Genomic DNA, 27,627 nt, shown 5'->3' on the forward strand with positions numbered 1-27,627 from the left:
GGTATGATGCACTGATCCACTAGACTGATAATTAAAGGACTTTAATCAAAGCCAGTCACCACATGATCTGCCTTCACCCTGTTATTGTCCTTATCTATAGCTTCTGTTAATAAGGATTGCTCCAAGAGTGTCTTCAAACGGAGAGGGACAGGAGAGAATGATAAAGCGGTCAGATCATCAATCAAGGTCATCAAAAACTCATTTTTTGTTTTTACTGTCTCTTCCAGTTATTCTATAAACTGGTGGTGCCCTGTGGACAGGCAACCTCATTTAACAGATGGGTCCAAAGTCAGGGCTGTCTGTCTAGACGGACTAAACTTATGCTTTGGCGTTACGCAGTTGTAGGTGAAAGCAGAATAGAAGGTCGATTTTTTTTGTTTATATTGCCTTTGAAAGGGCAATATTCTGATAGTACGAAATAATATATAAGCATGTTGGCTAAAGACGGAGAAATATATGAAACACTTTGACCTCTAATAACTTGCGATGCTGACCAAAAATATTTATACTGACAGACAGGTGAACGCGGTTCTTTTGAGGTCTGGGCACACCTCTTTATTAGACTTTTTTATAAAATAGCACAGTAAGAATAAAATTAAAACTGAATCTCAGCACACACTCTTATACTATAAGATGCCACCTGTAGATACAGAAGAGGTTCCCATGTTTTGTACCTGTTGTCCCATCTGATCCAACGTTTCCAATTAGAAAGTTCCGTAAAGAAATTCCTATAGGTTTAAGCGTTATGCTCGATTCTTCAAATAATGAGAAACATAAACCCAAGTGTGTCCAGACCTCGTACTTTTGGAGTGTGCTACTTGACTAAACGTGTGATCTCAGAGGCAGGATTTGTCAGCTTAAGGTGGGTGAGAAAATTAAAGTGACAGAACCTTGTGAGCTGCTTAGGGGCATGCATGCTTTTATATCCAAAAGCACATAATACACACGTTCATACCCTTTGTGACGCAGGTGCCCTACTTCTAGGAGGTGAGGTATTGACATACTGACAGAATAGGGTTTGCAGCTGCAATGAGAAACGTTTGAAGCACCTTAATGTGTGTTAACAGAGCGTCTATGTAAACACAAATCTTTCTTTGTATTAAAATTTTATCAAATGTATTGAGGTTTCTTAATACGAAGAACTTCGCCAATGGTGATAAAAAAAAATAAAAAAGATCTAAATATGGAATCCCCGATTAAATTTCTCCACCGATACAGAGTTTGTGGCTATTTACTTAATTCCAAAGGATAAATTAATAATTATTTAATAATTAAAGTTATTAAAGGGATAGTTCACCCAAAAATGAAAATTCTGTCAATGATGATGACAGAATTTTAATTTTTGGATGAAAAGTCCTGTATGGGAAAAAAACACTTTTAGCGACCGATACCATTATTGGCGATATTTTGTAAACTTTTTGGTATAAGATTTTGTTTTCTTGCTCATCTGAGTGTCGGCTTCCTAAATACTTCCGACACACCAGAGCAGTGGTCCTAAAAGACCTCAGCTGCTAATTCCAATGCAAATCCAATTCCAATGCAAATCTGTATGCTGGTCTCCTAAATGGACTTGCAAAGGTGGTTAACTGAAATGCAGAGAACCGCTGGGAGTTGAATTGTGTTTGACAGTCTATCACGGCTCTGACAGGGTGTCCTTTATCTCCTCTGTCAGAAAACAGCAGATGATGTCACCAGATAATAGTCCTGTAAAATGATAAGCAGCATCTACGTGTTATGGGCAGATATAAAATAGGAGTTTACTCTTTTATTTAAAATGCACCATTGTTTCAGCAGTGAAATCAAGGGCATACGTTATCCAGAACCTGCCGTCAGTACAGTTTGTCAGAGGAGACCTTGCGGGCCTCAGAGATAAATGGGCTCCCACATTTTTCTTTTCACTCGGCAACCAATAAATCACTTAAAATGCATTGTTTTTCAAACTTCATATGTTAGTCACGGCACAGGAGTAGTTTAGACGCTTTTAAATTTTTATCACACACAAACAAGAGGGGTGAGATTTTGGAAGAGAAGTTGTGACAGTGAAGGTGTCTCGAGAGTTAACAAGGGCATCTAAATGCTTGGATAAAAGCGTCAACTAGATGACTATATGTAAATAATTTATAGGCATTCGCGGTTTTGAAAAGGAAAGATTTGCATTCTTATCAGAAAGTGCACAACACTATGAGTAGGTAACCGAAGCAGAGAACCAGAGGTCTGTCTCTCGTTTTCACTATGTAAAAAGATTCACAATGTAAGTTGATGATGAGACCCATCGTGAAGGGAGTGCTTAAACCGCCTCTAGAGAAGCATTACCAGCCATGTGCAGGAATGATCTGAAAAAGGGGGAGGGACATATTATAAACCTTATCAGCTTGGCCAATTCATATTAATTAGGTGATGATGTAACACTTGCCCAATAGCCAGGATTTCATCAGTGCCATTGCTCTCCACCTGTAAATGGGTGACTTATCTTACTTCCCTTTGGTTGTCCTCCCCACAATGGGAATACATCCGGTGCTCATTAAGCTGCCACCAATAAGATAAATACACAGAGTTTATCTGTTTGAATGGTTGCCTAAATCAGGCCACTAGATTATGAAAAATGTAATCCTGCCTGTTATGGTGATTTTCTGCATAATGTAAAAGAAAATTCATAATATGAAAAATATTCTGTTAAAATATAGTCATTTATGTATCTTATATTGCCCAATCAAAGATTAAAATACATGTTCATAAAGCCAACTTCCAGTATTTTTTATGCAAAATAATGTTAGTATTTTTTAAATGGGAATTTGAGTCTCTTGAAATAAATCATATAATTATTTACAGCATTAAACACACACGCCATACATTCATCTTTTTATGGCTATAAATACTTTGATGGTCTTATAATATCATAATTAGATTTTGAGACTTAAGCCTGGATTTCATAGACAGGGTCACATGCACCATATTGCCTTTAATTATTATTTCAAGCAAAACTGTTCCTTTAATGTTCATTCAAGTGCAGTGTACTTTTAATAATACGTTTATAATATTTATAATTTAATGTACGTCAAAGTAAATCCTTGGAGATCTGGCACAACACCACATCATTATGCTGGCAAGTATAAAAGAGACATGTATCATTGTTTCTGAAATAAACCAAAACAGTTGTGACAAATTTGTTCAATAAAAATAAAATAATTAAAAATTCTACACCGGAAACCGCTGTTTTGGCACAAATGTCTTCTTGGCTCTCATGGCCAGGATCATCTTTTCTCTGGTGTCAATGAATTAGCTTGTGCTGCTATATAATTGCTATATACTTCTATATAATAAGGGGCTAGTGGGTGGAAAGAAAGCATGAAATGAAAGAATCTTAAATTATTCACAAACGTCTTTCAGTCCAAACCCACTTCCATTTTGACATGGTTATTGAAACTAGCCTAGCCTATTTCTGTCAGGGCTTCGTAAATGCATGTATACACACCACACAAATTCTCACAGTCTTATATAAAACAACAATTAGGAAACTGACAGGACCCCATTACGTGCAAAAGTCGATCTACAATGCGCTGCAGATTAGGATCTGGAGCAAGACCGAGTGTGTCTGGCAGATACGACGTGGAACAGACAGACTGAAGGAGGCCCTGGAGAAAGCAGCGCCAATTCAAATTGATTAGCTGGCATTTGACGACAGCCACTAACGTCATAATTCTGTGTGTGTGTGGACCACACGCATTAAGCCTTAACATAGAGCTCTTAAGAGCACTGGAGTCAAGCCATAATTTAGTAATAAGAGAGTAGAGGCATCAGTCACTCACACCTTCGTTGTACACCCACTCATTACTGCACAGTCGCCCCAAGTGTGACCGGAAAAGAAATGAATTTGGTCGAGCTGCACTAGAGCGTGACACCTTTTCGCTCACTCACTCATTTAGTTTTCTCCATATAATCTTCTGGCTTCCGAGCTCTCTTTCAAATTGTGCTTGAAAGTCTCCTTTTTTCTATTCAAAGCGCGCGTGCGCTCTTTCCCGCACACCCAATCAACTCGCTTGCTTTAATTCACTCTGTCGCACCTCACTTTGTCAACAAACCGACTTATCTTTTTCCGCACACGCTTGTATCGTTTATGCCATTTCCTTTTGTGTTGTTTCCCATTAACTATCTCTCTTTGCACCCCATGTATTTTTGTGTGGGATCTGAATGGACATGATTTATTTTCAGGGGGCACGTTGTAGGCAAGGTTTTACGGTAATAAAAAACGACTGGAACAACACATTTAATTGCTTTTTTGAGGAAATTGTGAAAGGTGTGTTTATAGGAATATGTTTAGGATTATAGATTTGATTTATGGATGCAGTGAAGCATTAGTTTACATCACACACCTAGTTTCTCCAGATGGCAACATGCAATCAGATCACCAAACTCAACCTTGGGGGAGAAACAGTCGTTGTCTTGGATTTTTTACAACCCATTCTTTCTATTCGCCGGCTTTATGGTCCCTCTGACTGGGGACTAGCTTTTATCTCCATATAAATTGTTTCTCTTAGCTGCTTTAAATCCGAGGAGGTTCCAACAAATCTCTTGAAGGCGTGACACATGCGAACATGTGATGACCTGAGAATTTTAACAAGATGTCGAGATGAAGAATAAGCTCCAGGAAATGTTTGATGTTTTGCTGTTGAATGTTTTGACATTCTCATCCATAAGAAGCAGAATCTGGCTTTATTGGGGTCTTCACATAGGTCCAATCTTTCAAATCAAACTTCAGTGAACACTATTGCCCAGCATGTCGACTGCAGGTGTAGGACTTTGAAGTGAATGTAAAATCACATTGAAAATATTCTCACATTTCAAGTCCATTAATATTCCACAAAACAGAACCCATGATGTCTGAAAGCCGCATCCGTTGGGCATCATTTGTGCGCATGGATAAAGATTTAGCAGCTCAGGATTTTAATGAATGCTCTGCGGAATTCGATGTTGAAGGTGGTGTAGATGACTGGATTGAGAGCACTGTTGACGTAGCCCAACCAGGTAAAGGCGCTATAGAGCTCAGGTGGAACACGACATGAACTACAGTGAGTGTTGAGGATGTGAGTCACAAAGAACGGCAGCCAGCAAATAAGAAAGACCCCTGAAAAAACAGAAACGGTGAGAGAGGGGCATACAATAACACAGCAACGTTTATTTAGCCCATTTAAATAAATTATTATATATATATAGGAAAATATATTTTCTTTGCTCAAGGAAGATAACTAAGATAACCTTAGTCCAATGTTCTGTCTAAAAAACATCTTTCCACACGGGCAGCTTTACAATAGTAGCTATGACATCAACACTTGCAGGCAGTGTGTAGAGAAGTTCCTGTACATGACAAATGGTTGTGTGAGAACCCTGACCAACTGACTTTGAACTGAGGCAGCTGAGGCATTATCTCGATCCAAGAGTCTTACTCAACAAGAGTGATTTCATTTCCTGTTCAATTATGCAGACATTTTAGATTATCATCAATGTCATCTCTCGCTCTACACAACACAGACTCGGAGGCGGTTAAAACTAATTGACTCTGATTGGTTGCTTGGTGTTTCACACTACTAAGAGGTCTGACTGACTCTGCAGCTATTGGCATTCACCGTTCTTTGCGTTCCCCATGTGGCCTCATGACAGCAACCTGACAAACTGTGCCAGGCACATTCATAAAAATAATTTCTCACCTAGAACGATGGCCAACATCTGCGTGGCTTTCTTTTCCTTGGAGTGCATAGTCCTACAGCGGATCTGACTGGGGTACAGTATGACACGAGCAGGCCGCGATGCAGGCAGGGTGGTGTGTGTGCACCCGTTTGACAACTTCTGCACCTCACACCTCACCTGTTCCCCCTCACCGGCCTCCTCTTGCCCACGATTTCCATCTTGATCTGTGCGAGCAAAAGACGCTTGGCTCATGCTGCAATAGTTCAACATGACCACCGGGGGAAGCAGTGAGTTCTCGGCAGGGGCGGTTTGAGGCCGCTTGCGCCACAGGCAGCTGCCGAGGAGGCGGGGACGAGTCACCTGTTCTGTTTTTTCCTAAACAGAAAAATTGAACGTACAAGTTTTTGTTTAAGTAATAATATATAATTATATGAATGAATAAATTAACGTTTTTAATCAACACCAAAAACATATGTGAAGTTTTAACATTAAAGCATATTGGCATATGCTTTTATCCAAAGAGACTTAATTCTTGCTTACATGATACATTTTTTTTCTTCTTTATGTGTTCCATGGGAATCTTTGTAGTGCTTACAATAATAAAAAAAAATCACTGCTGCTTTTCTGCATCTCAGCCAATCAACATCTTTTCAAAAGCACCAGCCATACATTCAAGCTCACATCTTATTATGGGGCACGGGAACAGAAATGCACATGCTATATGCTTAAGAACAAAGGCGAAAGGCTGCCAGCAATCTGAAACGTTAGCAGAGACTGTTGCTATACATTTATGCAAGATTAGAGCAAGCGCAGGCATTTCAATACACACATTCAAGGAAAAAATGGTATACGCACACTTATCACGTTGATCTTGATTGGGGAAAGATCTCTTTTTTCTTTATGAATGACGTCTCGTAAACACGTCTCCTGTGGAGATATGTTAAAGACTTAGTGGGAGAAACCAAAGAAGTGAAAGCTGAAATGATAGAGAGAAGGATAAAAGTGCAAAAAATGGGCTGTGAATTTTTTTTTATATAACTAGAATGGATCAACTTTTCATTTCACTGATAACACTTCACAATAATATTTACTTAATTAACTTAGACCAGAGGAACATACTTTTCCAGCGAGTTTTAATTGTATAATTTATTTCTGCATGCATTCTAAAATAATGCATTTTTCACAAATTAACAATAGACAATATTATATTCATAAATGAACATATTTTGAAACCCTATAGATTAAAAAAATGAATATGCAATTATGAGAAATTATGGATTTAATGCTGATAAAATTTTATACATTGTAAATTCATATTAGCTGCAATGGTAATGTCAAAAATGTAATTTTGTAAAATGTCATCTGCTTAAAAATCTGAAAATTTGTTGAAAAATGTTCAACCTGATAACTGTCGAAGCCCTTTATGAACCTACACATGAAAACGCATGTGTTGGAGGTCTCGTTTGAAAAAAGAAAAGTAGCTGATTATTGCAACAACAATAAAAATCACACACGCACAATTTTTTTTTCTTTGACACACAAAAATATTTTTCTTTGATTAAAAAATACATTTAAACAATACGGGTCCCAAAAGGATAACAAGACATCTAAGCACACTATTTATAAAAAAGAATCAATTACTCTCCCAACATAAATGATTTAAAAAAACACCAAAGAAATGTGTATTCTAGAGTCTTAGACCTTTCCAATCATATATAGTTTGTCATGATTCGATTAGACATTACATGCACAATATTGACGCAAACTAGGTGTCCCGTATACGGAACGGGTGAAAGTTAACAGGCCACCGAGGGAAGTATATTCAGGGAAGCCATATTGAATTATGCACCAGTTGGCTGGAACTCCATCTTGCAATAAAATTCCTAGGGCACAGATCAGAATGGCTTGCTGGAGTTTTTCCTAATATATGCTTGTGTATCTTAATTTCAATTAAAAGCCATGATCCTGCTCTTTCCCCTGATTGAAAATGTTGTTTCACTCAGTAAAACCCAGTAATGTTTCCTAACAAAGGGAGACTGGATTTAAAAATTATTTGAATTCATGTGAAATTTAGTACGCCTACTATACACAACCATGACTTTCCAGGATAGCTCATTAATGATACTTCTTGAATCTTAGATTTTTTTCTAATCCATACCATCCGTAACAGATACTTCAAACACCTTTAGCAAGTATGCACTGTTATGGGTGTTATATAGTTTTACAATGAGAGTTGACTATTTAATCCTAAATAGTTTGAGGAGATTATGTTTGGATGGGTTTGTAAAATGTGAAAGTATTACCACTAGTGGCATGGATGCTGGCCGAACTTTGCCGCTTCCGTGACGGAAGGCAATTCTCTTCCTTCTCCTTTTGAGGAAGATGTAGATGCGCACGTACACCAAAAGGGTCACCATGAAAGGCAGGTAGAATGACACCACGGAGGAGTAGATCACAAAATTAGGATTTGAAATCGAGCACACAGTAGGATCATCTGCAATTTGGACACATGGAGCATATCAAAATAGTTTTGTTGACATATATAAAAAAAATTGTACACACTCTAACCTCTTAAAGGAACATTTCATCCAAAAATGAAAATTCTGTCTTAATTTACTAACCCTCAAGTTGTTCAAAATCTTTATACATTTCTTTGTTCTGATGAAATCGAAAGATAAGCTATTTTGAAGAACGTATAAAAGCAAACTGGGGCACTTTTGACTACCATTGTAATTTCTCCTATGGTAGTTGATGGTCGCCAGAACTGTTTGGTTACAAGCATTCTTCCAAATATCTTTTTCTGTGTTCATTGGAATGAAAAAATTTATACAGATTTAGAAGGGTGAGAAGTTCAGGGTGAGTAAATGCTGACAGAATTATTTTTGGCTGAACTGTCCCTTTAAACTCTTCCACCTCCCACGGACACATGGGAGATATTGCATCATCAAATCTATAAATTGTGAAGCATCTTTTGTGCTAGCATCATCTTTTTGTTACATAAAAGAACATAATACGGACTAAATACCCAAAACCCTCCCTCCTGTGAAAATCATATGAACAATATTAAATTTCATTTTTATATCCCAAACTCAGAAAACATAAATGAGTCATGTATCAAATAAAACGTTCACTCTCAAGAAAATCACTTGATATTTCACAGATCTACAATGTAATTTTAACGTAACAAAATAATTGTTTAATTTGTTGTTAAGTTTAAAGGGCTTTCTGTAAAATGACACCACATTTATCAATTTATTCCAATGTGGGTAGGGCACTGTGGTAAAAAAGTAAAATTTTGGTAAAAATGCTGAAGAGGTTCCAATAAATGTGTTCATCACAATGTTGCTATTAAAAACATTTTTATTCCCAAATAAAACTTTCAGTCAAAGGTTTCTAAAAGAAAAAAATATTTTATGTTGGTTTAATCTGTTGGTTTTGTATACAATAAAGGTTAATTATGGAACCATTCAGCCCGACAAAGAACCTTTTAAGAACCTTTGGTGCTAAGAGAAATTACATTACATTTAATCAATCTGATTCTATGGCATGTTATGATGTCATTTGAATAGATCTGTAAAAATTACTGAAAGGATATCAACTACTGTAAATTCAAATAATTCCTAATTCGTTGCATAATACCTTTGAACATAATCACAGAGATTCATAACAGTACAAATGCTTAAAATACAAAATATGACACTGCATTAGATATATTATTTTACTTCAATGTTGTGTCATTCTTTTGTCTACCATAACAAAACTATAGCAAAACATCCTATTGTGTAACATAAATTAAGATTGAATCAAAAGATATGGTAATAAATCAGTGCGAATGTACGCAATGCCACCAGCTGTGTATAAATCACAATCAATATTCTTATCACCGGTAATCTGTGACATGCACAGTTATTACAGCGGCAACATAATTAGATCCTCAAAGTCCTCCTCTCACATCTCCAGAACACAGAGCCGAGGCAGAACGAATCTCATCTAGAAGGCTTGTGTGTGTGTGAGAGAGATGCAACTTATTATTTCTCACCGTGACACTAATTAACTGATTACTATAATTAAATGGATGGTTAATTTCTTCTGCAAACTTATTTATCATCATCCGATAGAAAAGATGGTGAGCTGATATGAAATTACTGTTGAGGTAAAATCTGTAGCGCTCTATGTTTCTTAAATTTCAAAACTTTTTTGCAGTTAGTTAGGTCCTTAATAGTTTCACTGCAGCAGCGCTTATTCACAATGTAATTATTTTAGAGAAATAGAGAAATCAGACTGGATTTGCTTTGAAATGTATATTTCAGATAAGAAAGTGCTAAAACGGATAACAAAAGTAATGCGTGATTTGCCAAAAATTTGATTCACATCATATGAAATCAGATTAAGATGTCCAGATCTTTAGCAAGTACCTGTGCTATCTGGGAACATTTGTCAAAGCTCACCTGTTGTGTTGAATCCAAACAGTAGAGGGCAGGAGACTGCGAAGGCCAGGACCCAAACTGTCGCTATCATCATTGAAACTCTTTTTCGAGAGCTGTGGGTGGTGTTGTATAGCACAGGCATCACCACGGCCGTGTACCTTCACAGTTGAAAGAGTTAATCTCAGAGGAGTCCCAGAGAAGATGGGAATGCAGATCAGAAAAAGGTCATAACCACTGAAGCACAGAACGCCACAGTCGTGTAATTAGATCCAAAATCTCCATCAAGTAATTTTGGGTATGCCACCAATTTTGAAGGCCTTTTCAAAATCTGCTATAAGGTGTACCGATACAAGGAAAATATTTGATTAAAAAATAAAAGCCTTGTGTGTCCTAGGAACATTCACCTATTCAACATTGCCGTCGCATCATCCAGGTGGATGGTGCACATTAGTGGTAATTGAGGAAATCCCCCCTTCCATGTACAGCACTTTAAAGCGCTATATAAATTTAATCAAAATCAAACGATTAATTATTAATTCAATGGGCATGTGCGAGAAAGAGTTTTTTGTTATGACGAAGAATTGATTATTTTCAGATCTTAATCGATTCATCAGCCTTTGCTAGCATGATCTGTTTTTCTGTCATACTACCAAATACCACAGAGACAGGTCCAAAAGCATAATCTCTGATACATAATTAAACTAAATATATTCCTTTAAATTCTCTTGCTGAATACATGTATTTTTCTGGGTTTTTCAACTGCTGTTTTCCCTCTAAACCTAATCATTTCCTCTCTTTCCATTTAACAGACCATATGATCTCTTGCAGTCACTCCTTCCACCAACTTCCACGTGCCATGCAACCAAAATTAAAACAAAGACCCCTTCCTGCTATGTATAAAGGTGTTAATGATGCACCTGTCGTTGAGATCTGATTATACCTATCCACAGAATTTACAAGTTTGGCAAAATCATCTATACCACTCACAGTTGACTTTGCACTTTAAAGGGATAGTTCACCCCAAAATTAAAATTCTGTCATGTTATTTACTCACCCTTATGTTATTTCAAACCTGTATAACACAAAAAGAATGTTGGTAATCAAATGACAGCGGTTCCCGTTCACTTCTATTGTACGAACACACAAAACCAATGCAAGTCAATGTGAACCACCATCGTTTGGTTACCAGCATTCTTCAAAATATCTTCTTTTGTGGTCTGCATTAGACAGAAAGTCATACAGTTTCGAAATGACAAGAGGGCGAGTAAATGATGACAGAATTTTCATTTTTAGGTGAACTATCCGTTTAAGCTGTAAAAAGTGATTTACAAGACCAACATACCTGTCAATGCTAATGGCACACAGGTTGAGGATGCTGGCTGTGCACATCATCACATCAAGGGTTACAAACACATTACAGTATAAGCGACTGAAGAGCCAAGCTCCGCCCATCACCTGCACAGATAAACCAAAGAGACACAATCAATGCGCATTTGCATTAGCCTGTTTTCCCACAGTTTAAACTTAATGAAATAGAATTAATGGACAGGACATGGATAAAATCCGCTCAACTAAGTCCGGCTGGCATGTTTTCATTTCTCGCCACACTGCATCAGTGAATAGGTTTTTGCATTTTGAAAGTCACAGCTTTTATCTGCCTCACTCACTTTGCAAAAAATAAGCGTTCCACAGGCAAACAGCCCCTCAGTCTGTCTCTCAGGGGGTTGAGGCAGATAACACCCATCAGTGGAGAGGAAGTTAATAAGGAACAGGCAGAGATGAATGAACCGCATGCTCCAGAACCAGACTGCTAGGTGCATTGCTTCATGACAGACATAACGGCTTCTCACCCGTGCCGGCATTAATCAAAAGCAACACAATGCCTTCAACTTCGGGCATTCACGAGATGTGGGCTAAATGAATGGATGTTTTTGTTTAAACCACTTAAAACCGGCACTGGGAGTGGGAAATCTGATATTAGATCAGCAGTCAAATTCTGAGATGCCTTCTGAATGGCTTTAGAAATATGACTACTGGTTTTCATTCATGAAAAAGAAACAAGGATGACTAAAACGAGTGACTAAGAGAGCCTTTTATATCGCAACGGAGCATGATTTTATAGACCAGTGTGACTCACTCTTGGGTTTTAAACATTTCTAGTGTTTAAGCGTTCCAATGATATTGATTTTTAAACATAGCATTGGTTCAGGTCTTCTCGTGTCAATAAGATTGTCTAATCCCTTAATGGACAACAACACATTGGATTAGAGAACAGCTTTGTGAGTTCCCTTGAGAAATGGTGTCCTTGTGGCAGTATAGGAAGGACTGTGCTTTGTGACAAAACATAATTGATTTTGACCACTAAATTACACAAAGAATATAATCAAATAAAAAAAATAAGATTATAAAACCTTTTTTTTAAATAAGACTGCATCCTCAACAGCATCCGCAGTGTTAAACTAAAAGTAGCTCTGAATCATCCTCATTCATACATCAGGTTCACGTGTACTCACTTCTAAATAGACTGCCCAGGGCATGACCAGAGAGGCAACCAGAAGATCAGCTACTGCCAAGCTAACCACCAGGTAGTTGGTGGTGGTCTGGAGAGACCGCTCTCGGACCACAGCCATACAAACTAGAACGTTGCCAAACACAATAGCCAGAATAATAAGGGAGTACAGCATGGCATAGTAATTCCTCTTCGCTTCTTTGTCCAGTGTCAAGCTAGAGTTTGCCTGGATGAGAGAATGGTCTACGGAGTCATTCCAGAGCCACTCACTGCTGTTAAACAATACCATTGTGTTGAAGATCTGGGGAGAGAGAACATTTGGAGATTTGGATATCGAAAACCACAAACAACAGGGAAATATGAATTCACGAATTGGTGATGTCATGACTCATGAAGCTCTTTGAAGCTTATGGAAATGGGGATGTAAGTGAATGTTACACACCGTGGCAAGACCTGAGGTGTGTTTACACAGTCAGGTTAAGGCAGCTCTGAGCTGGATCTGTGGGAGTTACAAATTCTGTGTGTTCTGCAAACCATGCTGAATTCACGAATACAAAAATATACCAATTCTGACCCGCCTCAGCTTTAATATCTGTATTCTTGCTTTTGTCATTCCCACTTTTTGATATTTCTAATTGAATAGTTAAAAAATACACATTTGTGGGTATTCTGTGTTAAGGCATTTACCCTTTCTATACCTGCACATTCTTGTGGTAAACATGCCAACTCTGGTGCATCTTATTTGTTGTCTTTGTAATATACATAAAGTGGTGAGCAAATTTGCACTTTGTCTGACTCACAGTTGAGTCCTTTAATTTTGTTCTTATTAATCACAGCATTAAAGAAGGTTTTTTGATGGTGATCTTTGCATTTCTGCTCCTTTGATAATGTGTGTTTGTCATATTTGAATCCTTTTAAACGTCCTTATGCATATCATAACTGTGTATCATAACATAAAAAGTGTTTTTTTAGTACATTGATCCGAATGTAATTAAACACGAGTTGGAAAGCATGATCATCTTAGCCATAACAAAAATCAATTCGTATATTATTCAATTTTAAATAACAATCTAATAAATTAAAACAATAATTATAAAACATGACAGGACATAAATGATCATCACATGCATCCAGAAAGTAGCCTATGTAATAGCATGCATTCAATGAGACAACCATTTCTAGCCTATTTATCATTTCTATGCTCGAGCATTTCAGCAGTAGATGACACAATGTACTGTACCGCATGTCTACCTGTTAAGATTCTCCGGCGAAAAACAGATCCACCTTTGAAGTAACTTTCCCCGATTTTTCTGAGATTAAACTTCTGTGCCCAGTCGTTCTCTTTACGCACCGTTTAAGGAAAGGAAGGGACCCCATCCTTAGCGCGTAGCGGGCGAAACTTATTAATGCACATCCCCAGAAATACTTCCATTCGCTTTTGTGCATTGAATCATTCGATGCAGTGAGTTAGTACCCAACTGGATTCGCTCGAAGCTTTCACTCTCCCCGACGGTTAGAGGATACGTGAGGCGCGCTCTGTAGGCTACCCTATCTCCATCAGGTCTTTTACGCACGAGCATCTCTGGTCTCTTTAGTTCAATTGCTGATGTAAGATCATTCTTGACATCAAAATGTGGTTTGTACTAAGTACAGGTAGAGGAAAAACAATATGCAAATCATTTGATAACAACACGTTTTGGAAGATGTCTGCAGTCTGCTCACACTCAAGGGTCTGACAACATTCCTTGTTACCTGTGACGATAGATCCCTGTGAGAGAATCGTGTGAATTGTTGGAGCATGTTATCGCATTATTTGGCGATGTAGAAAGGATTTCGAGTCACGTGCAGTAAAATGTAAATTAAATATATTTATGACATGGGGAGTCAAAGAGGTAATGTAACATGGAAATAAATATATGGAACATGGAATAGAATTGAGATCAAATAACCAAACGCACATCAGATGGGCGCCTTAGGCATGTTTAGGTGCCCAGTGCCAAAAAAGAAATTACTTTTAGACTTTTTATTTTACAAACCAGCTCGGTGTCGTAGACCTCGTTATGGCTCAGGTGAAAATGACATTGTCCCATTCATCATAGTCGGTTCTCATCTTTCAAGAAAGAAACCATCACAGTATTAGACTGGACATAATCCACAGCTATAGCTATAGCTGACATTTGATGATAGACTACCATTTCAATCTTCTATTTACTCTAGTTGAAGAAAAAATCAGCTCTTAATGACAGTAAAGTAGCACCCTCCAAAATGGACCAGGAAAGGTCAGTTGATTTCATTGGAGTCCAATGAAAAATGTGCCAGACCTGTTCTCTGTTGAGCCTGATAGCTATTTACCAAGGTGCAGCCGACCGCATCTATACAGCCATCGGTTAAACATGAACATCTCAGCACCTGTGGCCATGAACCTGTGCCTTCCCTATAGTGTTCCATTGGTTTCCCTAATTGCATTGCTGCCACCTTGTGGTAATAATGCAAAATTGGTGGTAATTTTAAATATGAGCGTTCTTACAGATTTTAAATTACATTTCATCCCATTGTAAATTTTCTTCCATTTTCTTCCATTGTAAAAATTTTAAATATCTTTGTGTTCATCAGAAAAAAATCATACAGGGAAATAAATGTGTGTTTTTGGGTCAACTTCCCCTTTATTCTGTGTTTGTGAAATTATACCTTTATGTGGAGTAGCCGGTTAAGTAGAATCTTAATTCTGCACCAATAAAATAAGCTCAGTCTATCCTGAAATGTTTAATAAAACATGACTGACACAGCTGGTGTACAGTTACTGTATTGCAATTTATTTAACACTGTCTCATTGTTTTTGACATTAAAGAAGATTCTTAAATCATTTATTATTATTTACTGAGACAATATTTCATCTGCAATTTAATGACTTGTATCAGTCATGTTACTTCTTCTCATGCGCTTCCCAGTCGATGTATCCACCTGCGTAATGCCGTGCCCTGAGAAAAAAAAAACATGTAGTCCTTCTCAAAAATAATATATAACTTATTATATTATCCTCATTATTATCTATTCTGGGTGCATAACAACATTTATTTGTAAGAGTTTTCAGTTGCCTACTTAATGAATCCCAGTCGATGAGCAATTTCAAGAGCAGACAAACTCCTATTCCCACTCCGGCAATGAAAAACTATGTTTTCATCCTCTTTTCGTGGGGCCTTCACCTTAAACTGCAATTCAAACTGTTCTTGTGGGAGCTTCAGTGACTCCTCTAGCTGTCCCACTGAAAGAAAAAACACAGATTCAAAACAACACCGGTGAACATCACTTGTTTGGTGTATAGCATACTTTAAATTTTACTACAATAGACCCACATGGAATGTTGGTGGAATCTGGAATCCGGCCTGCCTGGAATTCATCTGGTTTGCGGACGTCAAACAGTTGTACACTGTGATTGGCCAGCATAGCTTTGAGCTGCTCGTAAGTCACAACTGAAGCTAAAAGTAGTTTAGACAGTTATACATGTTATGCATATGTAAGACCAAAGCAAAAGTATGCCATCAGAATATTTAAATGTCACTTAATGTTCATTACACAATAACACTGTAAACATAAAATATGAGAAATTTAGTAAAAGTTTCTTATCATCGGTTTTTAACACGTCACAAAAATGTTTAAGATTAATTGCAGATTTGGTTTGGCTAATGTTAAAAGAAAGAGTTGAACAAAAGATGTGCTAGGCTATAATAAGCACAAGCAAAAGAGTTAAAAGCATGAAGCAGTTTCTCTAATAATTGACAATCAAACTAGAAAATGCAAATCAAATCATTGGTTTTCCGGTATTACATAAACCTGACTGAAATAATAATAATTAAAAATTATATATTTACACATGGAGATGTTCTCTTTACAAGCCAGTCCTTATTGTCCGGTAGAAACAATTAATTGGAAATTGGACTTTGTTTTCTGAACAGAGTCCATCTCCTGTAATAAAAAAGGACTTTACCTGACATTGAGGACGTCAGTGGAACACAATCCAAAAATAAAAATGGTTCATATATTCTTAAAATATATGAAATCCAATTATTTGGAGAAAATATCAAGAGTTCACTTCAAGGCTGGCTCTACCTGGGTAAGGTTGTCTATCACTGTGATTGACGGAGGATGTCTTCAGTCTACATGCTGAGATCACCTAGCTTTGAAAAACCGGTTTAGGGACTGCAAAACTAGACACGCACCTTAAAACCTGATATGATATCATCTTTAAATTGTAGTGCTCTTTGTCAGTCATGCAAGGGTGACAGTGCAAAGTATAAAATTAGCGTCATCTCAGTTTCACTGGGTTCTCGATCCACTGCCCTCTGGTGGTAAACTTTATCTAGATCAAGCCTACAGTAGGATGAAACGATTATGAGTGTCAATAGCATGTATAGAATAGGACGCCCAACAAGATACCCTATTTAAGTGAAACTACTAATACAAAAATTCCGTTTATTATTATCTGTTTATGTAAAATGATCATTTCATTCCGTGAACTACTAACAATATTTCTACCAAATTTCGACAAAAATTATAAAACGAAAACTGGAGAAACAAGTCTTTTTTCAGACCTCAACTACGTAGAAAACAAGTTAATATTCACTTTCAAGCAATACAACAGTGTTTGTATTTAGGAAAAGTTGTGACAACCTCGATATTATTCGTAGTTGGACGTTGTTGTGTGTTGGATGACTTTGTGTCACTCCTGAGGTTTGGAAGAGCCACAACACATAGAAATGCTCATTTGAAATGAAATTTTGAAAAGATCTCTTAGTTTTCCCCGCGGCTGTATTTTACATAGGTCAAACATTAAAAGCACATCTGCGCAAAATGTTTTTTTTAACAAAAAAATCCTGTTGCACAAAACTGGCAACAGACATGCGCTCCGAACACGACGTCCTCTGCCAGCGCGCATGCGCAGTACCACCATACCGGCGGAGGCTGAACGATAGCAGCTTAAACGACACGGGGTAAACTAGACCATTTTGACAGGTCGGTATGTCCAATTTGACTTTTTTATGGTTGTGTAGTTTTATTCCACGTATGTGACGTTGAATTAGACAAATACTTATGTTTAAATGGGAATGAAAAACAACAGTCGAACAACCTTGTTGGGTAGGTTAGCAGGGGAGCTAACTGAGGCTGCTGCGCAGCAGATACTGGGAGGAGAAGGCGATTCTGGCATTAAGACATTTCCAGCAAATCTGTCTTTCGGTCGATGATCACTTCTTCGTTCACAATAAATATGACATTCTGTGTCTTTAATCGATCGTTGCTGCTTAATAGATGCGATGTAAGGCTAAATTAGTGTGTTTAGTGAGGTGATTTTAGGCGAAGATGGTTGGATGTGTCGCTCTTCTTCACTGCGGGCTGAAGCGCCGCTGCCCGTGGCGTGAGAAAAGCGTTCCAGGCACGTTGATAGATACGTACTGGACAAAGTTATTATTAGCATCGTATTCATTTTATAGTATTATTTTGTTTAGTCTGTTAGGAACCGATGGTTCCGGGGCAGTTATAACATTAACGTGACCCCTTGACCTAAGCGGTTTTTTACTTGCGTTTCTATGCGACATTGAAACACCAACTGAATATTTAGACGGTGGGTAAGTTATTGGTGGGGTTTGATACAGGTACTTAAAACTGCTTTTGGTCGACTGAATTGGTCGTTTAAGGTCTTACCGAGTCTGTATTTAACGTATTGTCAGTACGTGTCAAACGACAATGGATGGGAATATATTTGGCATTTATCATCATTGGTGTTTATCCACTGCTGGTGGAAACATCAGCGATCGATTGAATAAATCCGTCAAATCCTGACTTCAAAGGGAGATCAAGCTTCTTATTGAGTCTTATTGAGCCCTCTTGTGTTCATGTTTTGTTGCTTTTTCATTTGTGTCTTGTCAACAGTCAACACCATGAGTCAGGGGAAAGACAATGCACGTCTCAAAAGCTATAAAAACAAATCCCTCAACACAGATGAGATGAGAAGGAGGAGGGAAGAGGAAGGCCTGCAACTTCGCAAGCAAAAGAAAGATGAACAAGTAAGACAAATGAACATGAAAAATGTTATGACGAATCAGAAATTGATATTGGACGGTTGTAACTTTGGTTATGATTATGGTTAGGGATATATCAGTACTTGCTTACTTGTGACACATGTTGATATTTATTGAGCGCAATAAGCTGAAAGTGTCTTCTTACAGTTGTTCAAGCGCAGAAATGTGGCCACAGTGGAAGAAGATGGAGCACTGGAGGATGATGGAATGTCTGACAGTGGATACCTGGAGTCACAGGCCAACAACATGGACCAAATCACCGTGAGACACCTAAACATTATTTTATCATTGCGTTCCTATGAACTGTCTTGAGGAATGTGATTTACTTGACCGTGTTAACCTTTATGCTGTTAAAGCAACAATATGGAACTTTTGCTCATGACTCCCCCATGTGGTTGATGAGTGCAATTGTCTGTTACCAGTGTTGTCAATAATACCGCTGTATAAGCTTCCCCGTGGGTAGAGCAACACACGTGAATTTATTTATTAAGCTGATGAAACCAGCTAAGGCAGAATTTTAATTTGGAAACCATGTGGTACTCTTCGCGAACAGGGGATGGGCGGGGCTGTGTGTACCGACCCGAACACAGAACTTACAGAGTCTGGTTGTAGTGCTATGAGGCTGCTCAGGTAGTAGCGGGAGTAGAATTCGTCCAGTTAGGAGTTATTCTACCACTAAAATAATTTTAAAGATATTATTTTAAGGTCGAAAAACGACATAATGTTGCTTTAAACTGGAAGTTACGACATTAAATGGCTTGAAGTTTGTCACAACCGTGAACCATTATTTTCTTTTTTTATTGTCAACAAGCTTTCTATTAGACAAAATGAACCAGTGCGTTCCAAGTAATTCATATTTTTGGCATCTTTACCCAAAAAAGAAATGCTGAATGCTGCTATAAATTAAATTAAATACTTAACTTAAAAACTGTGTCCAGATATAATAGTGATGAAAATCCTTTTTTTCTCAATAGGGAAGTGTGATCTCTGAGGACATGATACAGATGATTTTCTCTAGCTCTCCCGAACAACAGCTCATAGGAACACAACGCTTTAGAAAACTCTTATCTAAAGGTAAAACACCCCTAAGATTAAAATTCAAGCACATATATAATCAATATATAACAATTCCATCCTTGCAACTCTCTATCAGAGCCAAATCCCCCCATTGATGAGGTCATTGCCACCCCGGGAGTTGTGGATCACTTCGTTGAGTTCTTGAAAAGAAGGGAGAACTGCACGCTACAGGTGAGCTCGATAAGCTTTATCTGGTTAAAACTGACCACAGTGCCAGAAGCACAGCCTGCTAGACTTAGCCCCCAAGACTCAGCAGTGAGTCATGCCGCATGGAACGCTCCCAGCACAAGCTCACAGTGTTGGAATGTGTATATTTTGCGAATCGCTCGTCTTCATTTAATCCGCTTGGCTGTTTAATGGTGCATTAGGAGATGCCTTTATGCAGTGTGGTGACAAATGTCCTGTCTCTGCAGTTTGAAGCAGCGTGGGTTCTGACGAACATCGCCTCAGGCACGTCCCACCAGACGCGCGTTGTCATCCAGGCCGGGGCGGTGCCTATCTTCATTGAGATGCTCTGCTCGGATTTTGATGATGTACAGGAACAGGTGTGTTCACGTTTACTATTAGTTTGAACTAAAAGTACACATAATTGGATGCATATAGAACCTCATAATGTATATTGTAGTGGGATCAGTTAAAGTCAGTATTGTAGTATAGAAAGACATTTTCACTGCATTTTCTTATACTTGTTAGTTTAAATACAATATCTCTTCTACCATGGAGTCCTAGTTATTACATTGCATTGTTGTATTTTCTTAAGAATAATGGGCACTGATGAATCATTTGCAATGAGACCAGGAACTCATATTAAGGTTGTATTCTGATGGTTAGAGGAAAGTTGTGCCATTTTTGGATTTTTTTTATGTCGGTGTTACCTGTTGGCTTGAAGTTAGTCTAAATTTTAAGAGTTTTTTGTGGTTGTATTGCAGGCGGTGTGGGCTTTAGGCAACATTGCAGGGGACAGCACCGAATGCAGGGATTATGTTCTAGACTGCAACATTTTGCCCTCTTTAGTACAGTAAGTCTTTCAGTCATTTATTTTGAAAGTGTATTGTTGAACGGTTGACCTAAAAAGGTGGATTCTTCCCGAAGGTTATTGGCTAAACAAAATCGCCTGACGATGATGAGGAACGCAGTTTGGGCTCTTTCTAACCTGTGTAGAGGGAAAAATCCACCCCCGGACTTCACCAAGGTAACAAACGCTTTTCTTATCATCATCTGAACATGAAGAGACGTTATCCTAGCGCTTTAAAGGAGTAGTTCCCCAAATATGAAAAATGATGTCTTCATTTACTCATCCTCCAGTTATTCCAAATCTGTTTACATTTTTTTATTCTGCTGAACACAGAGAAGGATATTTGAAATAATGTGTGGTATAAAACAGTTCTGGGGCACCATTGACTAACATAGTAGGGAAAATAACTTTATACATTTCTTTGTTCTTTTGAACTTAAAGGAAGATATTTTGAAGAATGTCGGAAACAAACAGTTCTGGGGCACTATTGACTAACATTTTTTCTCTATGGTAGTCAATGGTACCCTAGAACTGTTTGGTTACAAACATTCTTCCAGATATCGTTCTTTTTTTATTAGAACCAAGAAAATGGTAACAGATTTGGAACAATTGGAGGGTGAGCAAATGAAGACAGAATGTTCATTTTATTGGAACAAATGAGCTCCCTTGATAACCATTTTGGTTTGAGCTGTGTGAGTAGAACAGTTTCATTTATATTTCTTTGTAGTCCCCAAATATGAGTGGTTATGTTATTGCTGTAACTGTTAGTTTTTTTTTTTTTTGTACAAAAATCATGCTCATTTAAATAATAGTGCCTGCAAAATAAATGTAAATGAGGACAGGGGAAAGATGAAAAGGCCTTTTAAAAACCAACTAGACACATAAAACAACCATAATCAATTCTCTTTAGTAGCACTGGTTTTGTATTGTGAGTGGGCAGAGTGTGAGCGTTTTGTTGCAGTCACGTTTGGTCAGGCCAGAAAATGATGTAAATTTATGCTTAAGGGTGTGTGTGTGTGTACATTTGATAGTGTAAGACTGTATATTCAAGTTGGATTTGTTTTATGTAGGTGTCGCCGTGTCTCAGCGTTCTCTCGTGGCTGCTCTTTGTGAACGATACCGACATCCTGGCTGATGCATGCTGGGCTCTTTCTTATCTATCCGATGGACCCAACGAGAAGATACAGGCTGTTATTGACTCGGGAGTCTGTCGCAGACTGGTTGAGCTGCTCCTGTATGAGAAGAACATAGAGAATAGTTTTTTAAAAGTGAATTTGTGGGTTCTGAATTTTTTCTGTGTTTTAGGCATGCGGAATATAAAGTGGTGTCCCCTGCTCTAAGAGCCGTGGGGAATATTGTCACAGGAGATGATCTACAGACTCAGGTTAAATGATCAATTGAACGATTCCCTTTAAATCACCATCGGTTTGAAGCTAAGTTTAATATGGTATCTCACAAACAGGTGATTCTTAACTGCTCGGCTCTTCAAAGTCTCCTTCACCTGTTGAGCAGCCCGAAAGAGTCCATTAAGAAGGAAGCATGTTGGACTATCTCTAATATCACAGCTGGGAACCGTGCACAAATACAGGTTGGTTTTTGTTGGAATAGCTGGATGTTTAAGATTGATCTCAATGAAGGTTTTTCACTTATCCTTTTTTTTACTTCTAGATGGTGATAGATGCCGATTTGCTCCCCCCATTGATCCATATTCTGCAAGTAGCAGAGTTTCGTACAAGGAAAGAGGCTGCTTGGGCCATCACAAACGCTACATCTGGTGGTTCTGCCGAGCAGATCAGGTGAGTGAGCAGGAAAAAACGCAAACTGCCAAATGCGTGCAGCCAAAGAAGTTTTTAGATTTCAATACTTCAATACTGATCATCTTCTCAGGCATCTTGTTGAGCTTGGTTGCATCAAACCCCTCTGTGACCTCCTGACGCTGATGGATTCAAAGATTGTACAGGTGGCACTGAATGGTTTGGAGAACATCCTGCGACTTGGTGAGCTGGAGGCTAAACGTGGGGGAGGCATCAACCCCTACTGTGCCCTCATTGAGGAGGCATATGGTATGTTTTTATTGTCAAATATGACGATGAAAATCGAAGAGACATTGGAGCTTACTTTTTCTCTATTGTCTCCTGTCAGGGTTGGACAAACTTGAGTTTCTCCAAGGCCATGAAAACCAAGAGATCTACCAGAAGGCGTTCGACCTCATCGAGCGCTACTTCAGCACAGATGATGAAGATCCAGCTCTGGCACCTGCCGTGGATCTCCAGCAGCAGCAGTTCCTTTTCCAGCAGTGTGAGGCTCCCATGGAGGGTTTCCAGCTTTAACATCTCCCTCCCTCCATTTCTTCAAGTGTTCCACCCTGGAGGGTGAGAGATGCCCCTGACCCAACAGAGCAAAGGATTCAATGAATAACATTTTTATGTGTTATTTTACAAGAGCTTGTGTTGCCGGTCAACCCATTTCCCCCTCTTGTCCTGTTTGTCATTGGCCCAGTCCTGAAGGATGTGCTCCAGAACAATGACGACATCATGCCCAGATGCAGAAAACCTGATGACCTGTTGACCCCTAGGTATGTCCTCGATATACCACAAAGATACATCATTCACTCTGAATGTCCTGCATTAAATCTTAATTCAACCCTCAACGCTTGCATCACCTCAGCTCATAAAGAAGTTACAAGTGTATTCAGGAAAACTGCATCCAGCGATGAGTTGATAAAAGCTGGGAAAGCACAGCTTGTGTGATGTGACTGCAATACTGAATCTGACAAGGCATCTACATTTCACGTTGGTAAACACTGGACTTGACCGTGTGACTGTGTTGCATGATCTCAAATTTCCCCCTCAATAATAGCAACCAATCCGTGCTGAGGATCCGAAAGGACGTCTAATGAAGACAAGGAACTTTAATCTTCTGATTTGACCCAGACAAATCAAAGGCAGACAGATGAACCGAGAGGTCCAGACTTTTCTGACTGACGGTACCAGCCAGACAGTCTCTTGCTTTTCTCATTTAATGTGCATTCCGACAATGACCGAACTTTATAGGCTCCGCCTTTCTTTTGGGGTTACTCATTGCATCTTTGGAATTCTGGGAGTTTGGAGTCTTACCACTTACTGAGACTGCTGGACAGAGGAAAAAAAACAAGACAAACTTTTTTTGATTCTTTAGACTGTGCATTAACCATTTGATACTTCAAGAGGACAATTTCACACAAGCATCATCTTCATCTGCACTTTACTTTTAAAACAGACACCCTCGGTGAAAACTTCTACAGTCGGTTTTAGGCCCAAATCGCTGAGGATATTGAGGTGAAAATTCTGATGAATACCTTAAATTACAGGATGAATTTACCTAAAACACTAAGTATTTAAGAGCGCGATGTCATTGCCTCATCCTGCTGTGAAAACTCCACCCCATCAAAGCTTCCACCAAGTCAGAACATTTCAACTAGCTGTTAAAAATTGAGCTAAAGGCTTAGCTTCCTGACGTGTGTGTGTGAGACCAACTTTAATATTAATGTCTAATCATGCCGAATGCAAACACGTAGACATTTTCAGAATATTTAGAGAGGAAAATACATTGCAGAAAAAAAGTTAAATGAAAACAATTCTGTTTTGTTTTATTGTATTTTTGTGAGAGTAAAATCTTTTAAACCGAAGGTGCCATAGTCCACATTTTAAAATTGACGTGGAAAATGACGAAAGCAAAACACAAATGGACTTCAATGAAGACTATAAATATATCAGCAAAATTAAACTTTAAATTACTGCGTTTTAGCGCAAAATATATGATTGTTTACTGCATTTTTCTTATTTCGATGTCAGATTCTTCCCAAAAAATTACCAACTCTGTGTTCAATACTGCTGTCGTATTAAGATTGTGTAACTGTTCTTTGTTACGCCATTTGCATAAATGCTGTTTCATGAAGATGAGTGCTTTCATAATTTATGATTTGTTGATATTTCAAGAATTTCATTCACAAAGGGTCAGTTGTCACAATTTTATTACACTCAACCTACTTTTTGTCAACACATACCTTGTTGAACATATTGTATTGTCTGCTTTAGATCGTCTGGTTAATAACTTTCACCAGTCCTAGACAATAAATGTCTGCTTTATCCACCCATTTCACATAGTTTATGTTATCAGTTTTTATCAAATTGTAGCAATACAAAATAACTAACTGAGGGAAATAAGTGACGCAACATATTTTAATTTAAGTATATACAAAAAAACATAAATAAAAACTCACACCTTGTTATTTACCAGTAACTTTGACACTACTACGTTGACTGCTTGAAGGAAGATTAATACACCTTCAGTGAACCAATGTTGCATGGCATACAATATAACAGCTCGTTAATGAATGAGCCAGAGCTAAAACTATCAGACTTAAGAGCTCTGCCAAATCTCAATGAGCTTTCCCTGCAATGACAGCAGCTTCCTCTTTCTCTTTCTGTGCTTCTTCTCTCCATCTAGCCTTCTTCTCCATGTTCTGAGAAGTCAGGTTTTCATTCCGACCTGCCGCCTGTTATAGATGGCATGGGTTATACAATATCAAGGTAAAGTATATATTAGGCAAAGACAGTCTTACCTGTTTGCCCGAGATAACCGTAGCTAGGCAAGCCAAGATGGTCATTCCCATCATGACATAGCAGGCCTTCACACGCACTCTGTTCCGGGCAGCATCAATCATCTCAAATCTGTAAATGGCAACAGATTATTTTAGAAATAAAAACAAACATTGAGTGAACAATCAAGGGCCAGATTTAAAATAGGACTATATAACTAGTATGATAATATTGATAGACAGAAAATTTTAGAGCAGCTGCATATGTGTGGTATAGGTCATTGAGGACATGCCTGCTCTGTTTAGTGTCTAACCATAACAAGCAAAAAACCCACTCTGATCTTCCTCCAGATATCAGGAATTACACTAATTATCTGTATGTATACTGGTAGGAAATCTTATTTGAACCTCACAGCAGAAGGCTCAATGTAAACAGGGATAGCCTACTTACGACACAAAATCTGGAATCTGTTCTTTGGTTTTGAATCGCTTGGACCACAACAGCATCTTTTTATCCCACTCTGATGGGCGGTAGCCTGGCAATTTAAACCCAAGTCGTTGAGCTATGGGCAACATAGAGAAAATGTGTTAGTGAGCTCAGTGGTAAGAGCATGGCGCCAGCAATGCCAATGTCATGGGTTCGATCACAGGAGATTGCACGTACTCAGATACAATCTATAGTAGAATGCAATGCGAGTAGCTCTAGATAAAAGCGTATGCCAAATGCATAAATGTGAACATAAGAAACCCACAGTTCAGATCTTAGAAAAGTATTACCTGTATGGTATGGAGATTATACCGTGCTTGAGAGATCAGCTATACTGGTAAATACTACAATACAATCTACTTAACAGTTGAATTTAATAATCGACCACTTTTGTGCAATGATGTAACAGGATAATGGAAGTATTTCTCATATGTACTTCAACCAGTTAAAAAACAAAGAGACAGAGATATGTTGGTTTTGCGGGTTGTTCATTAATACCAGATTTGAAGCATCACAACAGGCTTAAGCAGTCACTCACGTCAAAGGAAAACAAGTGAACGGTGTCCCAATGAGAAGGGAGCCCGTGAACACGATAAACTGATTCACGATCTCGGGAGCAAGGGCTATCGAGACACGGGACATATACATGCCGTAACGTGCTCAACATATTATAAACGTAATCAACTATTGCGTAAAGTGTCACGTATGACTTCGCCGTATAAAGCAATCCCCAGGTAAAATGCATGGGTATTAAAAACAAATACTGACCCTGTTGGGGTACGGATGGCACCTGTTGGTGTACGGATGGCACCTGTTGGTGTACGGATGGCCCCTCCTGAGGTTTAGTACACAGTCTTCTGCTACCCGTGTTCATCATCACACCTCTCCGCGCGTGCGCTGCGAAACACGGATCAATATCAAAACATCAACGTCAGTCAGGTCGAGTTAATGTTTGAACAATATGTTTAAACAACACGAATGTGTTTGGTACATTTGCATTGATAGAACAACAAAAGATAATGCATTGATAGAAACAACGATATCATCATCCTGCTGGAGGTTTTGTGATGACGCATGAAAAAAGTATTACGTCAAACAATGAATGCAGGTAGTACAGAATGTGTTACTACCGTCAACCATCATGAATTAGCATTGCATCGTATTCAAACAGTGGTTTTAGCCCTTAATCCTTATTATTTTACAATACTAATAACATTAACTGTTTCATACTTTTCCAGAACTTCGCAATGAGTTTGTAACTACCAAGGAACAAATCAATTTGAAATCTGAATCTTTAAACAAACAAATCAAGCATCAAATGTGATAATATATCAACAGCTTCGTGAAAGCCATGACACGTTAACGTTTAGTCAGTAACGTTAACGTTTACGTTAATCCACCCGCGAAACTTCGACAGCGTTTTAAAATCAAGTGTGCGACTTAATATGTAAAGTTATGTTTGTGGCAAAAATACTTTCAAGTAACCCAATCCCCAGCTGAGATAACAACTGAAAATGCGTTCATACCCTTGATGCTTCCAAAACAAATATATTAAAAATACTGACCTATTAAATTGCCAAAGGCAATGCGAGGCCCTCTGATCATGTTGAATGTCATTCCTTTCCGAAGAAATAATAAGGTGTGACGTTAAGCTAAGGCACAGCTGTTACGTAAGCCATGAAAACGTGCCGAAATGACAACGGCAAGAAGTCTGAAAGTCGTCCAGCTGCAAGTGCGCAAACTGGATCCAAGCTGCCTCGAGGACCCTGACCTGACA

At 38.3% G+C, this 27,627-nt stretch overlaps 4 protein-coding genes across 6 annotated transcripts; 1 reads left to right on the forward strand and 3 right to left on the reverse strand.

Annotated features, from left to right (window-relative positions):
• Nucleotides 1–4,925: 4,925 nt before the first annotated feature.
• On the reverse strand, nt 4,926–12,907 carry drd3 (dopamine receptor D3). Its single transcript, XM_056738433.1, has 7 exons — nt 12,623–12,907; nt 11,452–11,564; nt 10,131–10,267; nt 7,986–8,176; nt 6,538–6,609; nt 5,703–6,057; nt 4,926–5,122 (listed from the first exon to the last, which is right to left on the reverse strand). The coding sequence occupies exons 1-7, from the start codon at nt 12,905–12,907 to the stop codon at nt 4,926–4,928; spliced, it is 1,350 nt and encodes a 449-aa protein (XP_056594411.1).
• A 2,503-nt stretch (nt 12,908–15,410) lies between these two features.
• si:ch211-161h7.8 (thiosulfate:glutathione sulfurtransferase) lies at nt 15,411–16,776 on the reverse strand. Of its 3 annotated transcripts, XM_056738782.1 has the most exons (5): nt 16,726–16,776; nt 16,488–16,581; nt 15,972–16,094; nt 15,718–15,880; nt 15,411–15,596 (listed from the first exon to the last, which is right to left on the reverse strand). In XM_056738782.1, exons 2-5 carry the CDS (start codon nt 16,489–16,491, stop codon nt 15,542–15,544), a joined length of 345 nt encoding a protein of 114 aa, XP_056594760.1. In that variant the 5' UTR covers nt 16,492–16,581; nt 16,726–16,776; the 3' UTR covers nt 15,411–15,541. The 3 variants fall into 3 exon arrangements, with proteins under 3 accessions (XP_056594760.1, XP_056594759.1, XP_056594761.1); XM_056738781.1 differs by lacking the exon at nt 16,488–16,581 and having other exon boundaries at nt 16,604–16,763; XM_056738783.1 differs by lacking the exon at nt 16,726–16,776 and having other exon boundaries at nt 16,488–16,616.
• Nucleotides 16,777–17,544: 768 nt separating this feature from the next.
• On the forward strand, nt 17,545–24,924 carry kpna1 (karyopherin alpha 1 (importin alpha 5)). Its single transcript, XM_056737700.1, has 14 exons — nt 17,545–17,628; nt 18,544–18,677; nt 18,840–18,953; nt 19,667–19,766; nt 19,846–19,940; nt 20,183–20,314; nt 20,699–20,787; nt 20,862–20,961; nt 21,855–22,018; nt 22,090–22,168; nt 22,247–22,372; nt 22,453–22,580; nt 22,672–22,847; nt 22,927–24,924. The coding sequence occupies exons 2-14, from the start codon at nt 18,552–18,554 to the stop codon at nt 23,112–23,114; spliced, it is 1,617 nt and encodes a 538-aa protein (XP_056593678.1). The 5' UTR covers nt 17,545–17,628; nt 18,544–18,551; the 3' UTR covers nt 23,115–24,924.
• On the reverse strand, nt 24,780–27,609 carry fam162a (family with sequence similarity 162 member A). The gene is made up of 5 exons (XM_056737707.1): nt 27,416–27,609; nt 26,619–26,747; nt 25,815–25,926; nt 25,388–25,496; nt 24,780–25,321 (listed from the first exon to the last, which is right to left on the reverse strand). Exons 1-5 carry the CDS (start codon nt 27,465–27,467, stop codon nt 25,205–25,207), a joined length of 519 nt encoding a protein of 172 aa, XP_056593685.1. The 5' UTR covers nt 27,468–27,609; the 3' UTR covers nt 24,780–25,204.
• Nucleotides 27,610–27,627: the final 18 nt, after the last annotated feature.

Source organism: Triplophysa dalaica, chromosome 23, assembly GCF_015846415.1.
Source record: "Triplophysa dalaica isolate WHDGS20190420 chromosome 23, ASM1584641v1, whole genome shotgun sequence".
NCBI classification, from domain to species: Eukaryota; Metazoa; Chordata; class Actinopteri; order Cypriniformes; family Nemacheilidae; genus Triplophysa; species Triplophysa dalaica.